The sequence below is a fragment of the Plasmodium yoelii genome (genome assembly GCF_900002385.2).
Source record: "Plasmodium yoelii strain 17X genome assembly, chromosome: 10".
NCBI lineage: Eukaryota > Apicomplexa > Aconoidasida > Haemosporida > Plasmodiidae > Plasmodium > Plasmodium yoelii.
In genome coordinates, this window is record NC_036182.2 from 1,425,387 (window position 1) to 1,442,801 (window position 17,415).

A 17,415-nucleotide genomic window follows, 5' to 3' on the forward strand; every position below is an offset into this window, starting at 1 on the left:
AAACTCAAAATAAAAATGTTTCGTTTTATATAATATAGATTTTATTTCGTGCAATTATGTTATTTTATTTTTAAGTTAAAATTTTTTTTTTTAAGAATAAACACTTGTTCTTTGCATTTTTAGAATATTTATTATAATTAAGCAAATTAAAAAATATGAATATGAAATAATATATATATATATATTTTTTCTACTATGGAAGAAAAAAAAATTTGCATGTCCCATTGTGATTACATTTGACTTATATGTGTGTATATACGCTCATGCTGTTACCCCCTAAAACTGGAAAAATATAAGAGGTTTCTATGAATTGTAATAAAGAGTAAATAAATGCCCTCAAACGCACAAGAAGAAATAGAAAGGTTGTTCATCACGATATTAAACAAAAAAATAGTATATCAATAATTAAAAGACAATTCTATGTTTATAAAAAATTAGGGTTCTTATCAAATAAAAATAACTTTATAATAGCGGAAACAAATTACCACAAAAAACTATATAACATATTTGAAAAAAAATAAATAAAAAAAACGTAAAATTACACAAAATAAACACCGTCTCAAAAAATAAATAACGCAATTAGATCGCACGATCATAAATAAAAAAGTCCTTTTGGTAGAATGCTGAAATACGCATTTCAAAAAGTTTGACATACTCAGAATTCATTTCGTCGAATAAAATTTTGATTTCTTTTTTATATTTATTGACTATATTTTTAAACAATTTATAATCTGGGGAATCGGTACTTGGAAATTTTAAATCTTTATCAGCAAGTGAATATATATCTAATTTGAGCTTCTGCATTATATCTAATATGTCTTTTTTCTTATATTCAAAGTATGCATGAATTAAACCGTGAGCAGGTTCTCTCGTTAATTCACCAAGTGCAAACGATTTAACAGTTGGATGATATGTAAGTTCATTTACATTTTTGAATTTTTTAGGCTTGTTTAAAAGTGCCTTAAAATGTATATCTTTTAATATTGGTTTTCTAGTGGTATAACTGAGGTAATATTTTACTTGATTAAGTATAGTTCCCACAATATGATTATAAATTATCATATTTTTAACACAAGAAGAGAACATTCTAATGTGTGGAATCATGTGCTCATATATATATGCAGTTGCTTCATGTATATTATCTTTATCAAAAAATTTGTCGCATGAATTACTAATAACATGTGCAGAATAGTAAGAAGCTATATCCGCCAAATGACGAGACAATTCTTTGAATTTTTTTTCGTAATTTTTAAGATTATTTAAAACATTCTTATAAACATTATCGGCATATTTTCTACTTTTATAACTTAGTCCTGATTTTATTATATGCATTTTCTTCTTAAAGACATCCTTAGGATCATTATAATTTGGGGAATCAGAACCAAACAATAAAAGAACTGAGTTTCTATTTAATACCTGATATAATGCATTTTCAATATGACATTCAATGGATTCATTCATAGCCTTCTTAAAAAAATCATCATAAGAACTCTTATCTGTACTATTTATATATGATTTAATATCTTTTCTTTTTAATACTTTTTCTAATTTTGCAGGGTGTAATAAACAATAATTTAGTTTATGTAAATTTGGAAATTCACTTTCGGGTATATCATAACCATTTGCTAAATTAATAGGACTCATACTTGGAGGGAAGTTGATTAAATCGAATAAATTCATTTTGGTTGGTATATGAAATGGACCAAAAGTATTAACTGAATTACCAAATTTCAATTTCGAGTCTACACTACCTAAGTCAATTAATTTATGCTTTTTAAAACATTCTATATTTCCATACGCTTGTTGTTGTACGTACCCCATATCATTTTTCTGAAATTTTGTTATTGCTTGTGGAAATACATCAAATAAAAAATTATCTTTTGGGCATGAATGTATTGTTGTCAAATCATCCAATTTAAATTCTTTATCATAACCTAATATATGCATAGATTTTTTTAAATGGGGTGTATAATCTGGTGTATATTTTATAGTTTGTGTATTTTTTTCATCTGCATTTTCATTAATTGTTTCCTCTTCGATGGTTTCATCAATTGGTTCCTTTTCTTTTAAATCAGCTATTATATTTCCATCAACTAAAGCGTAATCTCTATCCTTTAATAAATTGGGATCAGTGTTAGGATTGACATCTGTATTTTCACTATCTGTATTAGAATCGACATTTTTATCTTTATTGGTGCCATTATCTCCTTTTTGAAAAAAAGACATTTTGGGGGCGATTTCCGTGAAATAATTCAAATTGCCTAATTCCTCATTTTTTATACTTGAATTGTTATAACCATGTGAATAACTGGATATAATATTAGAGTCACGTATGTTAAATGCCACCGAATAATCTTGAAACAACAATCGGGAAAGTATGAACAAACTTACAATTTTAGTAAACATTTTTCGCAAAAAAAATAAAATAATAATAAAATTCCTACTAAAATCTAATGTGCTAATTCAAGTTCACGAGAATGCCTCGGTTTGATTTTTTAAAGAAAAAAATATGATTTTAACAAATATTCATGTATATATATTTATTGCACACCTGTTTACAACTGTAACTTATGGTATATTGGATGCAAGTTATGGAAATGAAAAATAGACAAATTCTAAGTTAACTCTTATCGTTTCTAAAAAATAATACATATAATAAAAACTAATTTCACATATTTCAATTTACATATAATATATTATTTATATAAAATAAAAAAAATATATATGAAATAATAGAACAATAATAAAATCCAAAACAAAATAAAAAAATTTTAAATAAAATAAAATAAATATATAAATAAATAAAATAAACAAAATAAATAAATAAAACCAAATCAATTGTTATCAGTTAATATTGTATAGAAATATTTCTGCAATTTTACGCATATTTTTTATTTTATCATTATATTTGTTTCATACAATTCTATAGAATTGAAAATTTTATTTATAGTTTTTTTCACGAAAAAAAATATACACATTTTGCTATATTATGTATTTCCTAAAATTTATCTATCATTTTTGCACAAAACCTGATTCATATGCTTGTCCCTTTTTTAGAATCGTAGATTTCTGCTTATGGGTGCTTTCTTACAAAAACATATTTCTATGTGCAATGTAAAAAAATTAAAAAATAAAATAGATAACAACATTCATTACCATTATATGTCAGTTTACATTTATCGGATTCGAAAAAAAAAAAAATTATAGGAATTTTCCATTTAGTTGAAACATAAAAAATGGTGTAAATTGAAATGACATTATGTATATATAATGTATGGTAACATAGTTTATCGTGTTGATTTTAATTAATTGGTATTTTTATTTTATTTTATTTTATTTTATTACTTTTTAATACGTATTTCTGTTTTTCATTCTTTATCTTATTCAATATGCCTGATATGTGCTACTTGGGGCATGAAATGTAGACAAAAGAACAATATTTTAAATACGAAATGTTTTAAATAATTAAAATTATATTTTGTTTTAAGGGATTTACTTTTTTTATAGATTTTAATATGCTGTGAATTGCATTATTATTTTTGGAAAAATCACAGTTGGAGAATGAACATGTAGTATATGTGCCCAAACAAAAATATATTTAGGCATATGCATATACGTATGATTAATATTATAAGCATTTTAGAAAGTTCACATAAGAAATTATTCCACGAAATGTTTCTAAAATACGTATGTGATTTTATATTTTTAATAAGTATTTACAACATATATGGTACATTAATAAAAATCCACAATTTTACAAAGTTGCATTCAAATATATAAGTATTATTTCTTTTATTTGTTGATCTTTTATTTTAATGCACAGTATTAAAATGACATTTACCACATCACATAGCATATAATAACACTCTGTACTAATGACATTTATGCCGATTACTGTCATTATATTTAAATGAAAAACGATTGTGTATCACATATTATTTTAATAAAATTATTATAATATACACATGTAATTATATCAAGGTATAGTATGGTTATCTTTTCCTTTCTTTTGTCTAAAGGAATACAAATAATTTTTAACAATTAAAAAAATATTTTTATATAATATGTTATGGGCATCATACCATATGCGTGTTCCTTTTTTTCGCGCATAAATTAGTAAAATTATTTCCTTATACAAGGAGAAAAAAATATATTTATTTATTTTCATTAAAAAAAATTGTCAAACATATCAGAACAAAAAAGGGAGTTCACATTTTACGTACAACATACATGCAATAAATAGTAAAGTTGAATAACTTGAACATCACAAAATATGTTAAGATTTAATTTTAAGTATTTTAATGCTATTGTGTATTTGTTAATTAAATGTTATGAGACAGATATATTGTGTTTTTTATTTTAATTAGTTAATTTATACATTATTTTTTTCAATTTAAACGCTTTAAATTAATATATATAACCTCGGTTTATTGTTTATATGTTTTTTATTCTACAAACAGATGGTGAAAATTATATAAAATATTTTTATCGTTTACTTTCTTTTTATTATATTTTTTCAAAGCTGTACTTAAAAAAATATTTAAGTTATAATAAAACTTTTGCATACGGTTTCAGCCAAAATATATTAAAGTAATTTTAAATAAAAATAATGTGATAATAAAATAGGAAAAAATATAGATACATATATAGGCACGGAAATGTATAGAAAATACTCATTTTATAAGCATGCATTATATATATTTTTAATTGATTAATCGTAAAAATTGTGTTTTTATATTTTATTATATTTATTTTTTGTTCAATTTAATAGAATTAAAACTGTGTTTAAATTTTGTATTATGAATATTTTGAATTTTGAAAAAAAACTACAAAGTATATGTTTCATATTCTTTGATTGTTATATAAGTCAACTTTTTTTTTACCGTTTTGCACAAATTTATTGTGTAAATTAAAAAGCAAAGGATATAAAATGAATTTCCTTTTTTTTTTATTTCTTTATCGACTTCTCTAATATATCTTTATTTTTCCTCTAAAAATATAAAAGATATCAAAAATAAAAGCATGTATTTATTTATTTAGGAGTATAAGAATGCTTGCATCCATCTCCATAACCTTATAATATGCAGAGATAAGACAGAATGAAAAAAAAAACACGTTTACCAAGATCTAATAACCCTTGGGAAAGCGTGAAAAGCCTAAAAACTTGCGATGTTGATCTGTTATTTTCCTATGATTTGAGCAAAGGTGTTAATAATAAGTTTGTTTCTTTTGCTCTTAATTTATTATCGGTTAGTAAAAAATATGATTTAATATTTATAAGTTACGACCAATATATTCACATATACGAATTAAATAAACTTATAGATAATAGTAAATATTATAGAAATGAACATTATAATAGTGATAAATCGAAGAGTATTAATAGTTTTATAAAATATGGAATAGAAAAAAGTAATAAGTCTTTTAGTAATTTGAATAAACTTAAATATGCTTACGACGATGTTAAAAAGTGTTTAGATTTAAATGAATGTTGTATTCCTTTTCCTTCAATAATATTATCTCCATATATGCATTCCAAAGGATATGTTAATATAAAATGTGAAGAACATAAAAATTATGATAAAAGCTTATTAATATCAGTTGGATGGTCTGAAGATACGAATGTTTATTATATTGACAAAATTGCAGAGTGCATAAATATTAAAAATAATATAAAATACTTATTAGAAAAAAATATATATGATATGACGAGATATGAACAAAACGATTTAAATATTAATGAGAAATACCACCTCAATATGGGTAATAGTTTTTTTCAAAGTTTTACTGATCCATATCATTTTTTAAAAAAAATAAAAATCGACGAAGATAATTTTATATTAAATTTATTATATAATAATGATGATAACAAAAGCAATGCTAACAACATTTGTAATGGTTATGATAAATATGGTGATGCCTTTGAATTGTCCTCAAGTTTGAATAATTTTGATTATTTAAAAAACACTGAAAAACAGAAAAGGAATTGGCGTTTATACAAGTTGGCAATTCAACGTAAGAGGAAAAGAACAAAAAAAAACACACACACTAAATTAAATCAAATAAAAGGGTTAGAGAAAAAATTAGATAATACTATCATTGACCTTGAAAATACGAAGGATAAAAATAAATTGACTATATTAAACTTTTACAATACTGCAAAAAAAAAAAATGGAATATGTGTATACAAAAAACGAATCAATAAAATTGAAAACCGATTATTTAATAAAAACGTGTCTCTTAATATAAGCCTATATAGAAGGAATTATAAATATGCTTCACAACATGAAGAAACTATGAATAATAGTATTTATATGAGCACCATAACTGATGCAATAGATATAAATTCTTACAATGTGAGAAAAAAAAGAAAAAAAAAGGGAAAAAACCAAACAAAGTTTCGAGTAAGTGACATTTATAGTAGTCTTGAAAGTGCTGAAGAAGAGGCAGAAGAAGATGATGAAGAGTTAGATAAAAAAGGAAATAGAAATTCAAAAAAATTTAAAAAATCATATATGAAATTTAAAAAATTAAATCAAAATTACGATTTAAAGAATGGTGAATCTGATATAGAAGAAATTACATTTTATAAAAAATATCATGGTGATACTTATGTGGGCTATAATTTGAGAAATAATTTACACATCGATGAAAAAAACAGTTACATAAACACAATTAGAAATGAAGATGAATTTTTTAATGAATATATAAAATCTTCTGATGACGAAGATGAATGTAGTAGTAAATACAACAGTATCATGATGAATGATTATAGAAAAAAAACAAAAAACAAAGAAAACGAAAGCGGAGGAAAATACGTGATAAGCAATATGAACACTTCTTCTAATGCTAGTATATTTAATAATAAATGTTTAAAAGAGGTGATTAAAGAAAAAACAAGTAAGAGAAATAATATTACTGGAAAAAATGTAATAGATAAAGATGTTTATATAAGGGATAATCAAGTTGATGGAAACGATCGTAGCATTGAAAATGTAAATAGTATATCACAAATGAAAAAGCAAAAAATGCAAGAAAATATAAAGAAATTAAAAATTATAGATAAATATATGAAGGGGTATAGAGAACATATAAAGAAATTAGATAAAATAAAAGAGGACAGAAAAAAAATTGTTAATTTTTGGAAATTATATATAAAAAAAGAATATTATAATGCATATAGTAAAAAATTAGAATCATTTTTAGATCCAAATAATAAAATAAAATATCATAGTATATGGAATCAATTTGATATATTTTCATTTGATTTATTTAATTTGGGATATTATGATCAAATATTAAAATCGTCTTATTTATTTGTCGAACCAGATATTGTATTTAATAACAAACATTGTTGTAAATCTGATACATCAACTTGGGCTATTTCTTTTAATTTTGCTAAAAATTTATTAGCAATTGGTTCAAATACACATAATATAAATATATATAATTTGAATAACTTTTACTATTTTAGAAAGAGGTACAACTATGATGAAGCAACCAAATTTTTTAAAAGCACTTTTATCGATAAAAAAATTGAAACAAGTAATTTATTTGGAAACGGCTCTAAATGTTTATTAGAAGCCTGTAATATAAGTGATGAAAATGTTTTTTTTAAAAAAAGACTAAAAGATAAAAAGTGTAGAAAGAGAAGAATTGACGCGAGCAAATGGGAAAATACAAATAAAGGAAATAATACTAAATGTCATGACCTTGACGATATAGACGATATTTGGATTAATATAGATGGAGAAAATTATAATAAAAGTATGAAAAAAATATGTGAAGATAATTACAATAGTGAAGAAGAATCAATGTTTAATAGGAAATATGATGACATTTTCGAAAAAGACGGAATAAATAATCTATTAAAAAGAAGAAAGAAAAAAAAACAAAATAGAACTAACTTTAACAGTGATAATGAAAGTGCGATGGAAAAACAACATGAAGTAAAACATTGTATAAACGAAACAAACACGGGTGCACTATACAAAAATAGCTATATACCGGCCAACTTATTAATACTATTTAATAGAAGACGAGAAGTTTTGAAAAATAGTTTATTAACAATATCATTTAATTTTCCTAGAGATTCAATTATGCTTTTTCTAAAAGAAACAAATTTAGGGGATGAAATTTGTAAAATAAAATGTAAAAGAAAATATAATACTAAAAGTATAATAAAAAATATGAGAAATTTATATAGTAAAAAGCATGAATCCAACGAATGGGATAATTTAAAATTATTTAGTATCCATACATTGATAAATAATAATTATTATTATTTAAAAAATTGGTATATTAAATATTTACGTAACAATGTTATATTAAAAATAAATAAAAAGTATTTCTTAATGCAGCATAAGAAAAATTCGAAAAAAATAAGTTGTGGGCAAAAGTGTAGTAATATAAAGGAAGACATAAATAAATATATATTTAGTGATGAATATATAAATAAATATTTTAATACCATCTATAATTCCCAAAAAAAATGTTTTAATTTTATGGAAAAGGAAAAGAAGTGTATTATAACAGAATGTTTTGAGAAGAAAGATGAAAATTGCTGGAAATTTTGCAATTGCTTAAAATGTGATAAAAACAAAAAGTTGTTGCTATATACTAATATATATAGCTATAAATACGCAAACGAAGTATTGAAAAGTATATGCACCAAATTTAGAAAGTTTATTAAAGAAAGACATGATTTTAATTTTCTAAACACAAATAAATTGTGTTCCAATTTAAATGATATATTTATAGTTTTGGATAAAGATCAGACAAAGGAAGACATATATAATTATACACATGTATCTCAAAAATATATTAATAATCTAAAAACAATTATAAGCAATATACATACACATTCTATATTGGGAATATGCTCAAATTGTGAACAGCAAAGCTCAATTGTGAACAAATATACAAAAGAAAACGAAGAACTACACAAATCTGAATTGTATAACAAAAAAATTTTAATAATTTGCGAATTACGTGACCATAATAGTAACATATTAGACAAAATATTATTAACAAATGAAACAATAGAAGAAAACGTTGATTTTTTTTCTGCTTCATTTTCTGGAAGTGAAGATGATGATCTAATCAATAATGATGCTTTTCCATTCCATTTAAATAAAAAAAACAGAAACCGTAGCAATACAAATAATGATAGGAATAACGATAATTCGAATGATGAAGAGAATGAAAGAAACGAAAAATTTGTAAGGAATAAAAAAAAAAAAAAAAAAAGTTTTAAAAGAGGAATTGGAAATAAAAGACATTTAAGTGGAATTCTAAATCAAACTATTAAAATGGAAATATTTGAATTAATTAAATATAAACCCAAAACAATACCAAAAAATAATAAAAATAAATTACGAAAACATAAATTTACAAATATTATTAACAATAATTCTTCATTTAATTCAGAATCCGATTCGAAAGAAAGTAGTTCATCACAATTTAGCATGCAAATTAATAATAATGTAGATTATTTGACCTATCATGCATTGCGCATGAATAATAATATGGACAATTTTGAAAATGCAGACATATTGAACGATATAGTTAGTAACAATAATGATAATGATGATAATACAAATGAATATGAACTTAATACAAGTCAAACCATAAATATAAATGTAATTAGCGGGACTCGTAGAATGTTTAGAGGGGAATATAATTATGGATTTTCTAATAACGAGGAAATGATTGCTCGAGCATTAAATAATTTTCGAATTCTTAGAACTGGACTTTTTAATAATTCTAGAAATGATTCTACTAATAATTCCAATGACAATAATTTAGGATCAAATATGGTAAATCAAAATACTAATCAAATTGTTAGAGAGTCACCAAATAATTCTCAAGGAGATTCAATAGTTGGTGCTAACAACCCCAACGATTCTAATAATGCTTATATCTCCACCAATTGGAATCCTCCCCATTTAAACATTTTTCCTAATATATCCATGTATGAATATTTAAATAATGTAAGCCCATCAGAGAATGCATCCAATTTAAACGTGAGGACTACAAATGATAATAATGAAAGTGAAAATAATATAAATACTGAAAATGATAATATAATCATGAATGCATATACAACTCCAAATATAAATAATAATTTGAATTCCGTTGAGGATAGTAATGCATATGTAAGAGGAAACTATGATGACGAATTAAATAACAATAATTATGCTTATAATAATGTAAATTATGATGTAAATGGAAATAATGTAAACATTCGAAATAATCTTTCAAATGATATTTCTAATCTCATACAATTAAATAATACCAACGAGTTGGTTTTTCTTAATGTTGTATATAATAATGCTTCGGATAATGGAGTTGAAAATACTGATAGATTCCCCATTTTTCATTTAACCAATGCATATTTAAATACAAATGTTATGAACAATGTTGAAAGAAATATGATAAATAATTCTGTTCACGAAAACAATATAGATATAAATTCCGACAATATCGTTGTTGACAATTTTGTAGGCAATATGGATGATAATGTCGAAGATTATGTTGAGAGCTCAAATGATAATTTGGAGGGTAATGTCTCAAACGATTCAATAAATAACACAGGTAGTAATATAAGAGGAAATACAGGAAGTTTATGGGGGAGTTTATTAAACAGAGTGAACACAAACATCAACAACCAAGTAGCAAGACCGAACCTACTTAGTCTTAATAATGTAAAAAATTTAATAATAATGGAAAGTTTAAATCGTTTAAAAAATAAAGTCAAAAAAATGAATGAAATAAACAAAAAGTTTAGTGAAGTTCCATTTAAATTAACTCATATTACTGAATTAAAAAAATATGATGCAAAAATTAAATATGTATATACCCTATCAAAAAGTGCAGATGAAATCTTTATGAATTATAATAGTATGAGTAATTCAGATTTACAGTACAATTTTGTTATTATATGTGAGGGAGTTCAAGAAAAAAATTTAAATAGACATGCTTTTGTAAAGAATAAAAAGAGAGATGAAAAGGATATAATTCAAGTAAATGATGCAAACTGTTATTTTAATAGTTCAGATAAATTACATGAAACTGAAGAAAATGATAAGGATAGCCCCTTTATAAAATCCGAAGGGGATTATGAAAACTCAATAAACAGTAGCATGCTTCGTAATATGAATTCAGATAGTTTCCAAAATGATGAAAACGACACTTTTAGAAATGATGTAAAAAGTTATAAAACTGAGGAAAATTACAAAGACTGTATTGGTATTGATTTGTTTGCTGGTGCAAATGATTCGAAGAAGTTTGATGAATTAGGAGATAATGACGCACTAAAAATGGGGAGCGATCAGAATAATGCTTATATACATACATATGATAAATCAGATGAATCTTCTTATTATTCCTTTTCAAGTAGTACGGAAAGTGATTTTAGCAATATCGAAGAAACATCATGCGATGAATGTCCTGAATGTGAGGAACATTCACATTTATTTTATAATCATAGAAGTAATGTAATAAAATTTAAATCTGCGTATAAATTTATAAAAGGTAAATACTCTATTTTATTTACAAATAATTTCAATGTAGACGTAAAAAGTACAAAAAATGGAGATATCAGAAAATATTATTTAAAGCAAAATTACTCCGAAAAAAAATCTATCAACCCCCCAAAAAAAAAACGTAAAGAAGCGAAACTTGTGGTTCTACATATGAAGGATTTTGATTACAAATCATGTGATACTTCAAACGAAAATGAAATAAAGAGTGAAAATATTAGAAGCATAGAAAGTAGCGAATATAGCGACGAATGTAATGACAACGATGAAATCGTGATAGATTCAAAGTGGATACACAAAGCTTTATTGCAAGAAAATTATTACGAATGCAAAGAAGAAAAATGCGACGAAAAGAAAGCGAAGGAAGAAAAAACTAATAAACAAATTAAGGAAGTTTTCGAAAAAATCAACAACAACGAAACAAAGAAAATAAATGAATATGTGAATGACAAGGAAAATGATATAAATGATTGGACCAAAAACAAATTAAAATTGGAAAAATTAAAACGATATTACAATTGTAATGTGAGTTCTTTGATTCAATATAAATCAAGAGAAATAGCAAAATACTTATTTGATGAAAAAAATATAAAATATTTTGAAAATTTTTTTACTTGTACATTATTAAAAAATAATTTTCGAGACAAAATAAAAAATAGATTAGAAAATGAAGAAAAAAGTTTAGAAAATGAAATTATATCAACCTACTCAAATGTTAGTTTTTATACATCTGACTGGTATGATATATTTTATAAATTTATTTTTGAAACATCGCCTAGATTTTGTGAAAAAATTATTAAGCATCATCAACATAATATACCTTGTGTTAAATTTTCTCCTGATGATCGATTTCTTTTGTCTTGTTCTGTTGATAAATCTATTGTTTTATGGAATATATTTAATACAAAAAATGAATATTTAGATAAAAACTATAACATATATGATCATATTTTTCCATCACAAAGATATGAGGATAGCTATCACAAAAATAATGAGGGAATTTTTGTTATAAACAATGGATTTGAATATAATACTAAAATTGAAGAATTAAAAGAAAAGGGTATAGGAATAGAGAAGTATTGTGATTATCTTTCAAGATATAAAAATTGCCCAAATGTGTTATCAAATATATTTGTAAAAACGAACAATATAAAGAAAAAGATAATCTTTGAAAAACCTTTTCATAAAACAAAAATGTATAAATTTAAAAAAGAGACAGAACTTATTGATAAAATTAAATCAAGTAATATTGTATGTAAACAAAATTTAAGCAATATGGGTTGGGTGTGTGATTTTGTTATAAAAAAAAATATTCCCAAATTTGATTTTTTAAGTGAGTTGTTTCAAAATTGTTCACAATTCGAAGTAACATCGTCCTATAACTATTCTATTTATTATCAATGTGCTGATAAAGCAATTAGTAACTTTTTACCCCTATTTGAAAAATATTCTATTTTTCAGTTATTTAGAAGCTCATTTTTGTGTATAAGAAAAAAATCCATCTCAGATGAATATACAAAACAAGAAGAATTAGGTATATTATGTATGAAAAGTCAAAATAACCAAACAACTGTTTTAGAAAAGAATATTATAAAATACTTGTATAAAATTGGAATGAAAAGACAACAATATTTCTTAGATGGTAATACAAAAAATGTAATAAATATATTGGTAGGAAAAAATATAAATAATAAATATTCAAAGAAGAAATTAAAAAGGATATATAAAGCAATGAAATACATTGCCAAAAATTTATTAAAACCATATATTTTAATCAATCCTTCACGAAATAGTAATTCTTATAATAAAGAAAAATTAGTAGAACTAAAAGAGGGAAATTTAAAATGCAATTCATGTATTTTAACGGATTATGATTTGGATTATTCAACTAACGATGAACAAACATCTTATAAAAATTTAAAAGGCGAAATAAAATATGATTATAATTTTTATACTTATATTAAAAATAAAATGCGAAAAAAAAAATTGGAGTATAGAAATATGCAAAAAAATGGAATAGACGATTTCACTTATCTATGTGAACAAGAACCAAAGAACAAATTGCAATCAGATAATTCTTCTATTTTATCTGATGAAGGAATAGAAGAATTTTTCAAAAATAATGATAATGTGAATTCTGAAAATTGTAATAATAATATTAATGAGTATGATAACCGTTTCGATATTAATAGGATGGATAAAATGGAGGAAGAAAAGGAGAAAACGAAGAAAAAAAAAAGTGACAAAAAAAAAAAACAAACAGATGAAAATTTTGATACAGATTATGTAAAAAGGATTCAATTTGAAAAATCTGTAATTTACAAACATATATGTAAAATAAAAAATGATACAAGTATGCGATTTTTATCAAAAGAAAATAAAAGAATTAAAAATATGTATGACATTAATTTTTCAAAATGGAAAACAATATTAGAAAAATTAATGAATCAATATAGTGATATGAAACTTTTTAGACATATATATAACCATATAAAACAAAAGATTATTAATAAAAACGTGAAAAAATATTTACTAACGAAACAAGATATATATTTTAATTTCCATATAACTAGAAATTATAAAGATTCAAAAATTTTGAACGAACTATTAAACAATTATTCTACATATTTTTATGATGAAATTGAAAGTAGAGATAAAGATGGCAGTGGAGAAAAATCCATTGATATTAAAAATATGAATAAGCATTTTTATTCTTATTTAAAATTAAAAAGAAATTTATATGATACAAATAAATGTGCAATTTATTCATCGAATGAAGAAAAAAATTGTTCTATTGAAATGAATAGAAACGCGCAATTTAAAAAGTTGGATTATAACAGGAATATGTCAGCAAATGCACAAAATATGTGTTATACAATTATATTAAAAAACAATTTGGAAAATTTCCATAATGTAATAAATAATATTGTTAACATTTCAAATCGAAACAAAATAATAAATCACCACAAATATTTTCGATTAAACTGGGCTTTCAATTGCGACAATTATACTTATATAAAAAGAGAAATAAAAAAATTAAAAAACAAAAAAAAAACCACCAGTGAAATTAATGACGATAATGATAAGAAATGGTACAAAAAGGGAGAAATTTTTGAAGAATTTTTCAACGATTTTGATAAATTAGATTTAAGATATTCCAGAAACGGGGAATATAATGAGAAAGATGCATGTTTGGACACAAAATTTAATTATTCTAAAAAGTTAAAATCTGGAATAAAAAAGAGCAAATTGAAAAAAAAGACAAATAATAATATAGAGGAGGCGCTAAAAGAAAAAGCAAAATATAATATATGCTATTTAAGTTCAAAAAACGAAAATTATAAACTTAATTATTTCTACAATTTAAATGTTTTACAAAGTTTGTATAAGCATTGTGGGAAAGGTCTAATTGTTGTGAATATGCAATATTACAAAGGAATGAAAACGGAAGAAGAAAAAAAAAATAATATTACAAATCAAAATTCTAAAAGCACAAATAACAAACGTGGTGAAAATGTAATATTCGATATTGATATATTTGTTTGCAAGGAAAAATTTGATGATAAAACTGAGGTAGAACATATAGGGGAGAAGAAAAAATCCCAAATATTTAAAACGATTATTTTTATTATAAAGGTTAATTTAGAGGCTTTGAAGAAATATGTAATGAAAAAAATTATTTTTGAACATAAATATATTAACAATAAATTTTATATTAATGTAAAAGTTATGAAAATATTTTACTTGACGACATTACGAAATTGGGATTTAAGAAATAAAAAGGATGAAAATGTGTTACACAATGAAAAGGTTAAGAAAAAAAATATATTAAAATCACATTTATCAAAGGAAGAATATATATTTTTTATATATTTAACGAAAAATTTATTTAAAAATAAATATAAACACTCACTGACAAAAAAGTTAGTATATAAAAACGTCGTAAAAATTATTCACTTAATTTTCAATGCAAAGTCTATCAACATAACAAAAAATATAATTAAAGATCCGATTTTTGAACTTACCAATATTGATGATGCATCTATATTGAGTAACGACATGTTTAGTTCTACATTTAAACTATTTTTCTCCTTGTTAACCCCGAAAAAAAAATATATACTTATATTAAACATTTCAATGCTAAGATTTTTATATTCTCATATTAGTGATTCAGTAGAAAGTATGAGAAAAAAAAAGCAAAATTATTATTATAAAAATGATACATGCCATTGCAAAATGGATGAAAAAGAAAAATTTCAGACAATAATAAATAACGAAGAAAAGAAACAATTAAATAATTATTTAATATTATCAGCTGATAAAAATAAATTATATTTGTTAAAAATCCACTTCACAAAATTAACTAATTCTTTTTTTAGTGCAAAATTCGTACCAATAGTTGTTCAACGTATACCACAAGAACATAAAATATTAGGATCTTTTAAATCATCACGTATCAGTTTATTAAAAATAATTAATGAAAAATCATGTATCATCTTAGCTAATCAGTATAGTAATATGATACTTATTTATTTTGTCAAAAAGTGCATATATACTAACTCTTTCTTTTTGGTACCTTATTGTACTATCCCCCTATATACTGAAAAAATAGTTAGGCTTGCTATTCCGGTAAGAAATATTAACAAAAGTGTAAAATTCAGGAAAAATATAAAATGAGATATAATTCACATTTATTTCATTGTGCAAATTTACACAAGTGTATAATTTTTTTATAAATTTTATCTTTGTTTTGCATTTTATTTAACATTATTGTCACGGAAAATTCTTTATTCGATTTTATTTATTACTACTTTTTCAGGATTTTAATAGGAACATTATATATGGAAACAAAAAACAAATTTTAAATAATATAAATTATAACTTCAAAAATATATTGACGGGAAACGAAAAAGATACTAATGAGGAGAAAAATTTTTATATTGCTGGACTTGATGTTGTATATGTAAAGAGCGGCGAGAATGATTTTATGATAAACATATATGCAATTTTGCTAAGTAATATTATGTTTTGTTACAAATTGAACTTTAGCTATTACTAGCCGCTGTAAGCTAAGTATACACGTTTAACTTTACACACCGCTATTATATCATTATCATTTATTTAGTGTATTTGCTTATTTATTGTATGATTCTTTATTCATTATTTATTTATATGATTATTTATTAAAAATTTTTTGGTCTAATATTTATTTATTGTCCTTATCAAAAAAAAGGTCATTATATGCTTATATATTTTGTATGATTTTGTTTCCTGTGAATACATATGTTATATGTATCCATTTATATGAAATTAATTTATATATATAACCTATTAATATATTTTTCTTATAAAAAATGAATAACTTCATTATATATTTTAAAAAATATATTATAACTCTATGAGCATTCTTTATAGAAAGGCATGTTTCATGAAATGCTATTGAACTATTTATATATTTTAAAGATAATTTTTTTTTTAATAAATAATAAAAATTTAATTAATTCGAGAAAAAATATTAGTAAATTTGATAATTTAAAAAATAAATAGTTAGCTGGTTGCATGTATATATAAATATATACAAATTTAATACATTAAAAAGTTGTATATTGCAGAAATGTGAAAAATGAATAATTCTATAAATTGGAAATTGAGGAATATTAATTATGTATATTCTAAAAACAATTTTTTAAGTTTTCATTTTACTAAAAAAGAAAGAAAAACAGTGATAATATGTAGGTGTGAAAATTAAAAAGAAAAGGGGCGAAATATTTGTTAAAAAAATGCATTTAACATTCATATAATGATATTATCGTTACAATCTGCAAATGTAAAATTGCAACAATTATTTTATTGCCATTAATGCTTAAGTGAA

General features: G+C 23.0%; 2 protein-coding genes across 2 annotated transcripts; one reads left to right on the top strand and one right to left on the bottom strand.

Annotated features, from left to right (window-relative positions):
- Positions 1–579: 579 nt before the first annotated feature.
- On the bottom strand, positions 580–2,406 carry PY17X_1034500 (rhoptry-associated protein 1, putative; the record flags this gene model as incomplete). Its single annotated transcript, XM_720694.1, has 1 exon — positions 580–2,406. One exon carries the CDS (start codon positions 2,404–2,406, stop codon positions 580–582), a length of 1,827 nt encoding a protein of 608 aa, XP_725787.1.
- Positions 2,407–5,099: 2,693 nt separating this feature from the next.
- PY17X_1034600 (WD repeat-containing protein, putative) lies at positions 5,100–16,602 on the top strand (the record flags this gene model as incomplete). Its single annotated transcript, XM_022956332.1, has 2 exons — positions 5,100–16,172; positions 16,363–16,602. 2 exons carry the CDS (start codon positions 5,100–5,102, stop codon positions 16,600–16,602), a joined length of 11,313 nt encoding a protein of 3,770 aa, XP_022813386.1.
- Positions 16,603–17,415: the final 813 nt, after the last annotated feature.